The 14105-nt window shown below is 41.2% G+C and overlaps 1 protein-coding gene across 2 annotated transcripts in view; it reads left to right on the plus strand.

The window, feature by feature from the left end:
• UGT3A2 (UDP glycosyltransferase family 3 member A2) overlaps positions 1 to 12881 on the plus strand; it is a 32059-nt gene extending 19178 nt beyond the window's left edge. For both annotated transcript variants that reach the window (XM_003806657.4, XM_003806658.5), the window contains 3 exons: positions 8213 to 8444; positions 9900 to 10119; positions 11944 to 12881. In XM_003806657.4, coding sequence (XP_003806705.2) covers positions 8213 to 8444; positions 9900 to 10119; positions 11944 to 12220 — 729 coding nt within the window. In that variant the 3' untranslated portion in view covers positions 12221 to 12881. The remainder of the gene's footprint in view (positions 1 to 8212; positions 8445 to 9899; positions 10120 to 11943) is intronic.
• The last annotated feature ends 1224 nt before the right edge of the window (positions 12882 to 14105 follow it).

Here is a 14105-nt window from a genome sequence, read left to right on the forward strand (position 1 = left end):
ACCCCAGGTTGGGGAGCAGGGGTCCCAATACGTGGAGATGTAATTGAGATGGCCATAAGGCTGGCTTCCCTGGGTGGCACAGGCTACACTAGTGGAGTTGAAGGTTCAATTGCATGAGTAAAGCTGTGGGGATTTACCAGAAACCTTAGCTATCAGGTGGGTGGATCAGGCCTCCACCACGGAGTAAGGGGAGGACATTGTTAAGAGGATAACAATGGGAGTAAGGGTTGTAATGGCTGTGAGACAATATACACTTAAAAAAAATAATGTTTCTTCTCTGCATTTTCCAATTTTTATATAATGGTCTTATGTTGCCTTGTCATTATAAAAATGATGACAAGGCTGTTTTAAAGAAGTCCTTGGGAATGGTAAGTGGTATGCTGGCTGGAATCCAGTAGAGTCTGAACCACGTAATAGAATGATGGGTTGGGAGCTGGGGTGAGCCCCTGTAGGGCAGAGAGAATCAGAATCAGAGTTCAAAGAAATATTTGGAAGTAAGAATTGACAAAATTGTGCCAAACACAAAATTAAGACATTAGATATTGTGAGCCCAAAATATATGACACTGGTCGCACCAATTTAGAAACTTTATTTGCCAAGGTTGAGGATGCACCCATGACAGCTTCAGGAGGTCCTGATGACATGTGCCCAAGGTGGTTGGGGCACAGGCTGGTTTTATACATTTTAGGGAGACATGAGACACCAATCAATATGTGTAAGATAAACATTGGTTTGGTCCAAAAAGGCCGGAGAAGGGGATTCTAGGTCATAGGTAGACAAGAGACAAACAACTACATTTTTTTGAGTCTCTGACTAGCCTTTCACTGAGTGCACAATTTACAGAAATAGTCACTTATGCCTTAGTCTGGGTTAGTGAAACAATAGGGCAGAGGAAGCGAGCCGACATACACTTGTTTAGGAATGGAATGGGAGGCAGTTTTGCCTGATGCAGTTCCCAGCTTGACTTTTCTCTTTGGCTTAGATTTGGGGATCCTGAGATTTATTTTCCTTTCAAAACACTAACTTTGTTAAGAGCTACCTGGGGGACTTTAAGATATAAGCTGTCCAGGCCTGCTTTTGGGACAGAGCATTACTGCTTTATTATTATTTTTTTAATCCACCACATCAAGGCATTGATCATTTCTTTATGTTACAAACATTCCAATTATATTCTTTTAGTTACTTGAAAATATACTACAAATTATTGTTGACTGTAGTCACCCTGCTGTGCTATCAAACACTGGACCTTATACATTCTAACTATATTTTTGTACCATTAACCATACCCACTCCCCGAGCCCCTAACTACCCATCCCAGCGTCTGCTCTCTATCTCCATGAGTTTAATTGTTTTAATTTTTAGCTCCCATAAATGAGTGAGAACATGCAGTTTGTCTTTCCGTGTCTGGCTTAGTTCCCTTAACATAATGTACTCTAGTTTCATCCATATTGTTGCAAATGACAGGATCCCTTTGTTTTTTATGGCTGATGAGTATATGTATTGTGTACATATACTATATTTTCCTTATCCATTCATCTGATGTTGGAAATTTAGATTGATTCCATATCTTGGCTACAGCGAATAGTGCAGCAATAAACACGGAAGTGCAGGTATCTCTTCAGTATAGTGACTTCTTTTCTTTTGGGTATATACTTAGCAGTGAGATTGCTGAATCATATGGTAGTTCTAGTTTTAGTTTTTCGATGAACCTCTAAACTGCTTTCCATAGTGGTTGTACTGATTTAAATTCCCACAAACAATGTGCGAGTTTGCTTTCTCCACATCCTTGTTATTGCCTGTCTTTTGGATGAAAGCCATTTTAACTGGGGTGAGATAATATCTCATTGTAGTTTGGTTTGCATTTCTGTGATAATCAGTGACACTGAGCAAACCTTTTATATGCCTGTTTGCCATTTGTATGTCTTTTGAAAAATGTCCATTCAGATCTTTTATTTTTTAATCAGGTTATTAGATTTTTTTTTCTCGTAGAGTTGTTTGAGCTTTTATGTATTCTAGTTATTAATCCTTTGTCAGAAGAAGAATTTACACACATATTTTTTCCCATTCCGTGGGTTATCTCTTCTCTTTGTTGATAGTTTCCTTTGTTGTATAGAAGCCTTCTAACTTGATGTGATCTCATTTGTCCATTTTTCCTTTGGTTGCCTGCATTACACAAGAAAAAGAAATCTGTCCAGATCAACATCCTGGAGCGTTTCCCCAATGTTTTCTTTTAGTAGTTTAATAGCTTGAGGTCTTAGATTTCAGTCTTTTTCTTTTCTTTTCTTTTCTTTTCTTTTTCTTTTCTTTTTTTTTTTTGAGACTGAGGACTGAGTTTTGCTCTTGTTGCCCAGGCTGGAGTGCAGTGGTGCGATCTTGGCTCACTGCAACCTCCACCTCCTGGATTCAAGCGATTCTCCTGCCTCAGCCTCCCGAGCAGCTGGGATTACAGGCACCCGCCTAATTTTTTGTATTTTTAGTAGAGACAGGGTTTCACCATGTTGGCCAGGCTGGCCTCAAACTCCTGACCTCAGGTGATCCACCTGCCTCAGCCTCCCAAAGTGTTAGATTTAAGTCTTTTAATCCATTTTGATTTGATTTTTGTATATGATGAGATATAGAGGTCTAGTTTTATTCTTCTGCATATGCATATCTAGTTTTTTTTTAGCACCATTCATTGAAGAGACTGTCTTTATGTTCTTGGCACCCTTGTCAAAAATAAGTTCACCGCAGATGTATGGATTTATTGCTGGGTTGTCCATTCTGTTCTGTTGGTCTATGTGCCTTTTTTTTTTATGCCAGTACCATACAGTTTTGGTTACTATAGTCTGTAGTATAACTTGAAGTCAGGTAATGTGATTCTTCCAGTTTTGTTCTTTTTGCTTGGGATGGCTTTGGCTATTCTGGGTCTTTTGTGGTTCCATATAAATTTTAGGATTATTTTTCCTCCTTCTGTGAAGGATGTGATTGGTATTTTTATAGAGATTGAATTGAATCTGTAGATTGCTTTGGGTAGTATGGACATTTTAACAATATTGATTCTTCCAGTGCATGAATGTGGAATAGCTTTCCACTTTTTAAAATGTCCTCTTCAATTAATTGCATCAATGTTTTATAGTTTTTATTGGAGAGATCTTTTACTTCTTTGTTTAACTTTATTCCTAGGTATTTTATTTTGTTTGTGGGCATTGTAAATGTAATTACTTTCTTGATTTCTTTTTCAGATTATTCACTGTTGGCATATAGAATTGCTACTGATTTATATATATTGATTTTGTATCCTGCAACTTTACTGAATTTGTGGATCAGTTCTAATAGTTATTTTGGTAGAGTCTTTAGGTTTTTCCAAATATAAGATTATATAATTTGCAAACTAGCATAATTTAACTTCTCCCCTTCCAATTTAACTGCCCTTTATTTCTTTCTCTTTTCTGATTGCTCTAGCTAGAACTTCCAGTACTATGTTGAATAACTGTGGTAAAAGTGGGCATCCTTGTCATGTTAGAGGAGTGGTGTTCAGTTTTTCCCCATTTAGTGTGATACTAACTTTGGGTGTGTCATATATGGCTTTTATTGTGTTGAGGTATGTTTCTTCTATACTCAGTTTTTTTAGGATTTTTATCATGAAGGGACTTTGAATTTTATTGAATGCTTTTTCAGCATCAATTGATATGATCATATGGTTTTTTTCATTCATTCTGTTGATATGATGAATCACATTGATTGATTTGCATATGTTGAACGATCCTTCAGTCCCTCAGATAAATCCCACTTGCTCATGATGAATGATCTTTTTAATGTGTTGTTGATTTTGGTTTGCTAGTATTTTGTTGAGGATTTTTGCCTTAATATTCATCAGAGATATTCGCCTGTAGTTTCCTTTTTCCGATGTGTATTTGTCTGGTTTTGGTATAAAGGTAATACAGGCCTTTTATTCCCCTCTCTTCTATGTTTTTTAGAATAGTTTGAGTAGGATTGGTATTAGTTCTTTAAATGTTTGGTAAAATTCAGCATTGATGCCATTGGGTCCTAGGCTTTTCTTTGCTAGGAGACTTTTTATTACAACTTTAGTCTTGTTACTTGTTATTGGTCTGTTCAGGTTCAGGATTTCTTTATGGATTAATCTTGGCAAGTTGTATGTGTTTAGGAATGTATTCATTTCTTCTAGGTTTTCCAATTTATTGGCATATAGTTGCTCATAGATGTTTCTAATGATCCTTTGAATTTCTATAGCATCAGTTGTAATGTCTCTTTTTTTAGCTCTGATTTTATTTGGGTTTTCTCTCTTTTCTTAGTTTGGCTAAAGGGTTGTCTATTTTCTTATCTTTTCAAAACCAAACTTTTCATTTCATTGATCTTTTTTTTTTAATTTTAAATTTCATTTATTTCTGCTGTGATCTTTATGTCTTTCTTCTACTATTTTTGGGTTTGGTTTGCTCTTGATTTTCCAATTCTTTAAGATGCATCCTTAGGTTGTTTATATGAAGTCTCACTCTTTTGATGTAGGCACTTATAGCTATAAATTTTCCTCTTAGTATCGTTTTCACTGTATTTCATAGGTTTTGGTATGTTTTGTTTTCATTATCATTTGTTTCAATACATTTTTAAATTTCCTTCTTAATTACTTCATTGACCTACTGGTCATTCAGGAGCATATTGTTTTTTTCCATGCATTTGTATAATATCCAGAGTTCCTCTTGTTATTGACTTATAGTTTTATTCCATTGTGGCCTAAGAAGGTAGTTGATATAATTTCAATTTTTTTGAATTTCTTAAAAGTTGTTTTATGGCCTAATGAGTGGTCTATACTTAAACATGGTCCATGTGCTGAGTAGAAGAATGTCTTTTTTGCAGTCATTGGATGAAAATTTCTGCAAATATTATTAGGTTCACTTAATCTGTAGTGCAGATTAAGTTCAATGTTTCTTTGTTGATTTTCTGTCTGGATGATGCGTCCAATGCTGAAAGTGTTGCATTTTCCATCTATTATTTTATTGGGGTCTATCTCTCTCTTTACCTCTAATAATGTTTGCTTTCTATGTCTGGGTGCTCCAGTTTTGAGTGCCTATATATTTATAATTGTTATATGTGCTTGCTGAATCAACCTTTATAAAATTATATAATAACCTTCTTTGTCTCTTTTCATGGTATTTGTCTTGATATCTATTTTATCTGATGTAAGTATAGCTACTCCTTCTTTTTTCTTGGTTTCCACTTTCATGGAATATCTTTTCCTATCCCTTTATTTTCAGTCTATGTGTGTTTTTATAGGCAGTGTGTTTCTTGGAGGCAACATGTTAAGTATCTTTTTTTATTCATTCAATCACTCTTTCTGTTTTGATTGGAGAGTTTAGTCTGTTTACATTCAATGTTATTATTTGTAAGTAAGGACTTACTCCTGTCATTTTGTTATTTGTTTTCTGGTTGTGTTGTGATCTTCTCTTTCTTCTTTCCTTTCTTCTTGTCTTCCTTTTAGTGAAAATGATTTTCTCTGGTAGTATGTTTTAATTTCTTGAATTTTATTTTTTGTGTATCTGTTTTAAGTTTTGTGATTTGAGGTTACTACAAGGCTTGCAAGTAACATCTTATAACCCATTATTTTAATCTGATGACAACTTAACTTTGATTGCAAAAAGAAACAAACAATTAAGCAAAAAAGAACAGTAATAAAAATTCTACACTTTATCTCCCAGTCCGCTAAGTTTTTGTTGGTTCTATTTATATCTTATTATATTGTCGAAGCTCACTTATTCTTTCTTCTGCTTGATCAATTCTTCTGTTAAGAGACTCTGAGGCATTCTTCATTATGTCAAATGCATTTTCAACTCCAGAATTTCTATTTTTTTGTTTTTAATTCTTTCAATCTCTTTGCTAAATTTAGCTGATAGGATTCTGAATTTCTTCTCTGTGTTATCTTGAATGTCACTGAGCTTCCTCAAAACAGTTATTTTGAATTCCGTGTCTGAAAGGTCACATTTTTCTGTGTCTCCAGGATTAGTTGCTGGTGCCTTATTTGGTTCGTTGGGTGAAGTCATGTTTTCCTGGATGGTCTTGATGCTTGTAACTTGTTCATCAATGTCTGGGCATTGAAGAGTTAAGTATTTATTCTAATCTTTGCAGTCTGGGCTTGTTTGTACCTGTCCTTCTTGAGAAAGCTTTCCAAGTGTGCAAAGGGAATTGAGTGTTGTGATCTAAGTCTTTGGTCACTGCACCTGTGTCTGTATTAGGCTGCACTCCAAGCCCAGTCATGCTGACTCTTGCAGCCTTGTAGAAGTACCACCTTGGTGGTCTTAGGTAAGAGCCAGGAGAATTCCTTGGATTACCAGGCAGAGTCTGGTTCTCTTCCCTTACTTTCCCATATACCAACAGAGTTTCTCTCTCTCCCTGTGCTAAGCTGCCTGGAGTTGGGGGAGGGGTGACACAAACACTCTCATGACCACCTCCCCTGAAATTGTGCTGGATTACACTTGAAACCAACACAGCACTGGACCTCATCCAAGACCTATGATAACTATTGTCTGGTTACTGCTGATGTTTATTCAAGGCTCAAGAGCTCTTTAGTCAACAGGTGCTGAATTCTTTCAAGCCTCTACCTTTCCCTTTAGGGCAGCAGGTTCCCTTCTGTCCCAGGTTGGGTCTAGGAATTCTGTCCAGGAACTGGGTCCTGGAATTGGGAATTGTAGGGATCTACTTACTCTATTCCCTCCCTTCCTAAAGCAGGAGTCTCGCCCATGGCCACCCCACCCCAAGCCTGTGAGAAGTACTGCCTGGCTACTGCTGATGTTTATTTTAGGCCCAAGGGCTTTTGAATTAGCAGGTGGTGAATCCTGCCAGGCTTAGGTCTCTCCCTTCAGGGCAGCAGGTTCTCTTCTGACCCAGGGCATGTCTAGCAATGTTGTCCAGGAGCTAAGGCCTAGATGTGGAGATGTTAGGATTCTCCTTGGTGCTTAATTTTACTGCAGCTAAACTAGTACCCACATTGCAAGACAAAGACTTTTTAACTCTTCCCTGTCCTCTCCTAGAGGAAGGAGTCTCTCCTGGAGCTGTGAGCTGCCCTGCCTGGAGTTGGGGGAGGGGTGACACAAGCACTCCCTTGGCTGCCCTGGCTGGTGTCTCACCAGGTCATGTGCACTCCAGGGATTTTAGTTCTTGTGGCCTAGATTGCCTTTCAAGTTTATTTTGAACCCCAGAGCACTTTAGCCTGCGGTGGTTGGTCTAACCAGCACTGAGGTTCCTACTGCTGAGGTGGATGATTCCATTCTAGCAAGGGCTGGTCTAAATGCTCCCTGCATGGGTGCCAGCTGAATTCTTCCCTGTGTTGCTTTGCTCTGTGACTGCAGAGCACTGACTTCCACTGCAAAGTCTATAGTCACTGTGCTCTGCCTCCCCTAAGCACACAGATTCTGTCTCTGCACCACATGGTAATTGAAGACTGTCTTTCCTACCTTCTCAGTGCCTCTTTCCTCGGTATGATGTTAAAACCAGGAATGGTGATTGCTCACCTCATTTTTTTTTTGTTCTTATGAAGGTGTTTTCTTGTGGATAGTTGTTAATTTGGTATTCCTTCGGGGGGCAAAATCACTTCAGGGTTCTATTCTGCCATCTTGCTCCACCTCCCTATGGCATTGCTGCTTTTAAAATATATTTTTCTGTGGTTATAATTTGCAGTCCTGTGGGTGAACTACTGAGGTAGAGGATGAAGCATGTACAAAAAGATCAGTGACCGAGACTATCATAAAACATTAGAGGAAAACACACTGAAAGGGTACATTTTGTGTAGATGAAGAGGAGCCTTACCCTATGCTGACACCATTTCTGCCTGCCAACAGAAGTGTTCTCCCAGCATCTCCATTCCAGCCTCCAGAAGTCCCACTCCTTGTGTTGGACCCTGGCCACCTACTAGTACTCTTCCAGATACTATTACCTCTAGTCTGACCTTAGAAAACTCCTGTGACTCCCTGGACCTATAATGGGTGGAAGGTCAAGAAAGGCCCTGATAATAGGGTCAGGGTTTCAAGAAGAAAGATGTTCCCACCAACACAAAGGACATGACCACAGTGCAGCTAGTATCGAGCTATATTAGGAGCTATAATAATAGCTTTGGGACAGTGAGGACAGGGCACTGTGTTAGTAAATACTCTGGCTTTCATTTTCTGGTCAACTAGGCTTTAACCAATAATTTTGTCACCTCTTTACCTTGGTAATCTTTCTCCAGGACTTGGAGAACTTCATTGCCAAGTTTGGGGACTCTGGTTTTGTCCTTGTGACCTTGGGCTCCATGGTGAACACCTGTCAGAATCCGGAAATCTTCAAGGAGATGAACAATGCCTTTGCCCACCTACCCCAAGGGGTGATATGGAAGTGTCAGTGTTCTCATTGGCCCAAAGATGTCCACCTGGCTGCAAATGTGAAAATTGTGGACTGGCTTCCTCAGAGTGACCTCCTGGGTAAGGGCTGCCCAGGACTGCTCCTCTCCTTCCACTGACCTGTCTTTGGGCTCATCACGGCTCTGACCTTTAGCTGGACATTTGTACCCACTGGTGAATGGTACAGGTAAGGCTCCGTGGGCAGAAAAGTAGCAGCTAGCTGGAGTTCTTGGGAAACCAGGCTATACTTCCAATGGGATCAGATGCCAAAGCAGCCAACTTTCCTTCATTCTTTTCTATCCCAGACCTGATGTCTGCAGTCCTATGTGATATTCCTGTCAAGTCTCTTTAACCCTACTGCATTTGGTCTTGGACAAGGTCACCCAAACAAAATTAAAGACAACCTATCAACTCTGAATGTATATACTAGGGGTTGGGAGAGGTGCCACAAATTTTAGTTACTTTGTGAGCACCAGTTCAGCCACATGGACTTACACAAACACACATCCACACATAAATATGGACACATCCTCTTAATTTACTAAGGGTCTGAGCAACTTCTACCATCACAAGATTAATGCCAATGATGTCTTTAGGATGTGCCAACATACCTGTGTGCCAAGCTTAGCAACTTCACAGTTGGTGATTTGGTCTACCGAGTTGTCTGGGACCAGAGAGCTCCCTCACCCCCAACAGGTTTTCTCTGTGCCCTGTGCTGCCATAGACACTGACTAGAGCAGAGATTCACAACGAAGATCATGGCTGAAAAGAATCTGGGCAATTTAAGAAGTAGATTCCTGGTCCTACTTCTGTGAATATATTTTTTAAAATTCTGGGGTAGGGCATATGCCTCCCATTTCAAAGAAAAGACAAGGAGTCTGATGCACATTGCAGTTGAGTGACCCAGGTTGAGATGTGCTTGTCATTATCAACCATCACTTTAGTTAGCTCTAAGTAACGCTGGCATGGAAAGACAGGAACTGGAAATACAGAGGCGAAGGATCCAGTCTACTTTCAAGGCACTTCTCTTATAATTGAGGACACCATACGGTCAATACAAGTTTTATGAGTGACATATGAGTTGTGATGTCAACAAATATGTCAGGAATACAAGAAAAGGGAAATCAGCTGTCAGTGGATAAAAGAGGGCTCAATATAGGCAGACAGAGGAGGTAGAAACAGAGAGAAACACAGAATACAGATGAGAGAAGCAAAGGCACAGGGAGGACAGAGAGAAGGAAGAATGGATGGACAGAGAGATGTATGCCTTGCTTAGCACTCTTCTCTACAGAATTCACTCAATTCTAAGCCTTAGCTGAATTTCTGGCCGAGGGAAGATGTTTCCATACGATAGCAACGCTTGGAATCTTGTATCTTGGAACTGTAACATTGGATGTGTCCCAAGCACAGTCATTAGATACAATGTCTCCAACACACCACTAGATCCCCTTGGCACTTTCTTATCCCCTTCATCTCTGCCTGATGTTTTGAAATTTTCATCCTGAAGTGTCCCACCCTCTTTCTTATTTACAACAGCTCACCCAAGCATCCGTCTGTTTGTCACCCACGGCGGGCAGAATAGCATAATGGAGGCCATCCAGCATGGTGTGCCCATGGTGGGGATCCCTCTCTTTGGAGACCAGCCTGAAAACATGGTCCGAGTAGAAGCCAAAAAGTTTGGTGTTTCTATTCAGTTAAAGAAGCTCAAGGCAGAGACATTGGCTCTTAAGATGAAACAAATCATGGAAGACAAGAGGTATGCAGCTCCTTGGGGTTGTGGTCATAATGACGAATGAAGGCAAAAACACTAAGGGCACTATGGGAGTCTGGTTTTTTGGTTTTGTTTTGTTTTGCTTTAGATTAAAACTGTATTTTCTAGGACATGGGATAATATGTGTGTGATGCCAACAGCTGACCTGTGTCCTCTGAGAGCAAGACTAGAGCATTTAAGTTAGATGCTAAGAATCACTTCCTACCTTTTCATTTTGGGGAACCTGGACTATGTACAGGGGGTCTCTGTGAGCTATGTTTCAGGTCAATTGGAATTCAGGTCAGTGGGATTCCAATTGAGGCAGGAGATTGCCTTTCTGTTACCCAAATACTCCGCACTCTTCTCCCCCTTGGCCTTTTTTTTGTGGTGCTCCCTCTTCACATACTGGCTCCTTTGTTGCATTCCGGTCTCATCTCCAACTCATTTCTTCTTAGAGTTCGCCTCTGACAGTCCTGAGTAACTTCTTCTCCCACCTACCCCAGTTACATCATTTCCTTCTTAACACTTCTTAAGGTCTGTAATTACCTCATTTATTTATGTGTTTGTTTGTTTACAGAGTCTCTTTATGTTGCCCAGGCTGGTCTCAAACTCCTGGGCTCAAATGATCCTCCTGATTCAGCCTCCCGAGTAGCTGGGATTACATAAGCCACCATGCGCAGCTTGTGTTTTCATTTATTATTTGTCCCCCTCACCTTCCAACCAGAGAGTGGAGAGTTAGCTTAATGAGGACAGCAGCATGTGTCTCTTGTTTTCTGCTATCTTCTTAGTGCCTAGCACAGGATCTGCCACAAAGTAAATGGTTAATGAATTTTAGTTAAGTGAAGCAATAGAAGGGGCCCAGTGACCTCCAAGGTAACTAACTGCATATCCAGCACAGTGATCTCATGTGAAGAGAAAAATACACCTCATGTAATAAGTAAAAAGGACTGAATAATTTATTAGAGTTTCAAGGGCACAAACCAAAATCAGACCTCAAGGCTTAACATGTACTAGGAGACACTCAGCAGTTCTAGCTAGATGACTTAAAACAACCACATAGCTCATGGTTCTTAGACTTAGAAGAGTCATTAAATTCCATGGGTTGGTTAACTCCAGATCAATTGTATATATTTGCAATTTCATGTATTGCAGTTGGTCATTTTCTGAAAAATGTGTTTGTAGCTTTCATTGGATTTTTCAATGACCTAGACCCAAAATGACCATTCTGAGCTGGGATGGTCCTCAGACATTGTACATAAGTAGGGCCAGCTTCACAATTTGTAGGACCTGGTGTAAAATAAAAGTGTGGAGCCTCTTATTATAAAGTTTAAGAACTTCGACATGGTGAAACCAAGTACAGGATGCTACTAATTATGTGGTACAAATATGCAGCCTGCAGCCCAGGAAGCCAGCCCTGGTCAACATGATGTTCTGATGGTGCAGGAATGTGTAGGCTTTAGCCTGTGCCTAACATTCCCCAGAGTGAGACTTGTCACCCCATCTAGAGACTGGCACATGAAGGTGCTCCATGTATATGTATAATAATTACGTCATATATAATTTTGCTAGGGCACATCATAAGCCTCCTTGGAGTAGGGACTAGTCTTTGTGGACTTAGTCACTTTTTTGAAGTTTAAGACTTTTAGCATTATACATGGATCTTTGCTTGTAGGTGTCATGATTAAATTTCAAGGGGAACCAGGGAGATTACTGCAAAGCCAACAAAATTTCCTTGGAACTCAGTCTTTGGTGCATCATATAGAATGGATCATACATTCTAACTCTTGTGAGGTCACATTAGTAATGCCCCCTCTCTATCTCTCTCAACAGATACAAGTCCGCGGCAGTGGCTGCCAGTGTCATCCTGCGCTCCCACCCGCTCAGCCCCACACAGCGGCTGGTGGGCTGGATTGACCACGTCCTCCAGACAGGGGGCGCGACGCACCTCAAGCCCTATGTCTTTCAGCAGCCCTGGCATGAGCAGTACCTGCTCGACGTTTTTGTGTTTCTGCTGGGGCTCACTCTGGGGACTCTATGGCTTTGTGGGAAGCTGCTGGGCATGGCTGTCTGGTGGCTGCGTGGGGCCAGAAAGGTGAAGGAGACATAAGGCCAGGTGCAGCCTTGGCGGGGTCTGTTTGGTGGGTGATGTCACCATTTCTAGGGAGCTTCCCACTAGTTCTGGCAGCCCCATTCTCTAGTCCTTCTAGTTATCTCCTGTTTTCTTGAAGAACAGGAAAAATGGCCAAAAATCATCCTTTCCACTTGCTAATTTTGCTACAAATTCATCCTTACTAGCTCCTGCCTGCTAGCAGAATTCTTTCCAGTCCTCTTGTCCTCCTTTGTTTGCCATCAGCAAGGGCTATGCTGTGATTCTGTCTCTGAGTGACTTGGACCACTGACCCTCAGATTTCCAGCCTTGAAATCCACCTTCCTTCTCATGCGCCTCTCCGAATCACACCCTGACTCTTCCAGCCTCCATGTCCAGATCTAGTCAGCCTCTGTCACTCCTGTCCCTACCATCTATCATGGAATAACATCCAAGAAAGACACCTTGCATATTCTTTCAGTTTCTGTTTTGTTCTCCCACATATTCTCTTCAATGCTCAGGAAGCCTGCCCTGTGCTTGAGAGTTCAGGGCCGGACACAGGCTCACAGGTCTCCACATTGGGTCCCTGTCTCTGGTGCCCACAGTGAGCTCCTTCTTTGCTGAGCAGGCTTGGAGACTGTAGGTTTCCAGATTTCCTGAAAAATAAAAGTTTACAGCATTATCTCTCCCCAACCTCACTAAATGATTGGCCAAGAGATTTCTGTCCTAATTGCCCAGAATTCTGTCATCTGGCTACTCAAGGCTATCGGGGAATGGGGCAAGTTTGCACTGGCAGCTGGCCAGGATGAAGGCAGCGGGAAGTGGGTGGAGGGTTAGCTAACCTGTGGGGTCTGAAGAAAGAGAAAAGTGGCCAAAAATCCTCCAGAATGCTTGACCTGTTGAACCAGAATGTTTTGCTATTTAGTTTTGGCCTATATTCATGCAACCTAAGCAGCAAGCTATCATGGGCATGCTGATAAAGAAACACTACTGTTTCCTGGTTACAGTCTCTGGCTGGACCTGAGGAAGCACTGAATTGGCTTCAATGACTTTCTAAGTGTGTTGGGGATGCTGAGGTAGACAGCCAGAGCAGATGATTTCAATCATAGAGCCCCAGCTCCATGTGGATGAGAAGGGGGAATGCAATTGTAGCTGTGTTTCCAAGGACAGGACTGCATGTTGTTCCTTGAGGGACCATTACCACAAACCAGTGGGCACTAAACCCTAAGTAATATAAGAAGAGTAAAAGACACCCTATTTAGTGTTGTGTAGAAAATATGATTTGCAAATTGACTCTTTTCAGTCAGTGTGGCTCTGAAGTCCTCAGTGCAAAGGAATTTTTTTTTTCGCTCTTGTTGTCCAGGATGGAGTGGAGTTTCGCTCTTGTTGTCCAGGCTGGAGTGGAGTGGAATGGCATGATCTCAGCTCACCACAACCTCTGCCTCCCGGGTTCAAGCTATTCTCCTGCCTCAGCCTCCCAAGTAGCTGGGATTACAAGCGTGCGCCACCACGCCCAGCTAATTTTGTATTTTTAGTAGAGATGGGGTTTCTCCATGTTGGTCAGGCTGGTCTTGAGCTTCCTACCTCAGGTGATCCGCCCTGCCTCGGCCTCCCAAAGTACTGGGATTACAGGTGTGAGCCACCGTGACTGGATGGTGCAAAGGATTTTGTACTAATGAGTAGGAGGTATGTATCCACATCAAAGTGTCCCCACATGTACGGGAGAATGGAGACTTTAGGCTTACTAATAGGTGCTAGAATTAATCTTAGCATCCATGTTTACTGTTTCCTTGCGAAGCCTACCCACTCTTTGCTAACCTCCTCTCTTTTGACTGGCATTGCGTTTTAGAAAATGTGTAGGTTGGTGTCAGGGTGGAGGAAAGAGCACACCATGGGGACTTTTCCC

This window comes from Pan paniscus, chromosome 4 (genome assembly GCF_029289425.2).
Source record: "Pan paniscus chromosome 4, NHGRI_mPanPan1-v2.0_pri, whole genome shotgun sequence".
In the NCBI taxonomy this organism is placed as follows: Eukaryota; Metazoa; Chordata; class Mammalia; order Primates; family Hominidae; genus Pan; species Pan paniscus.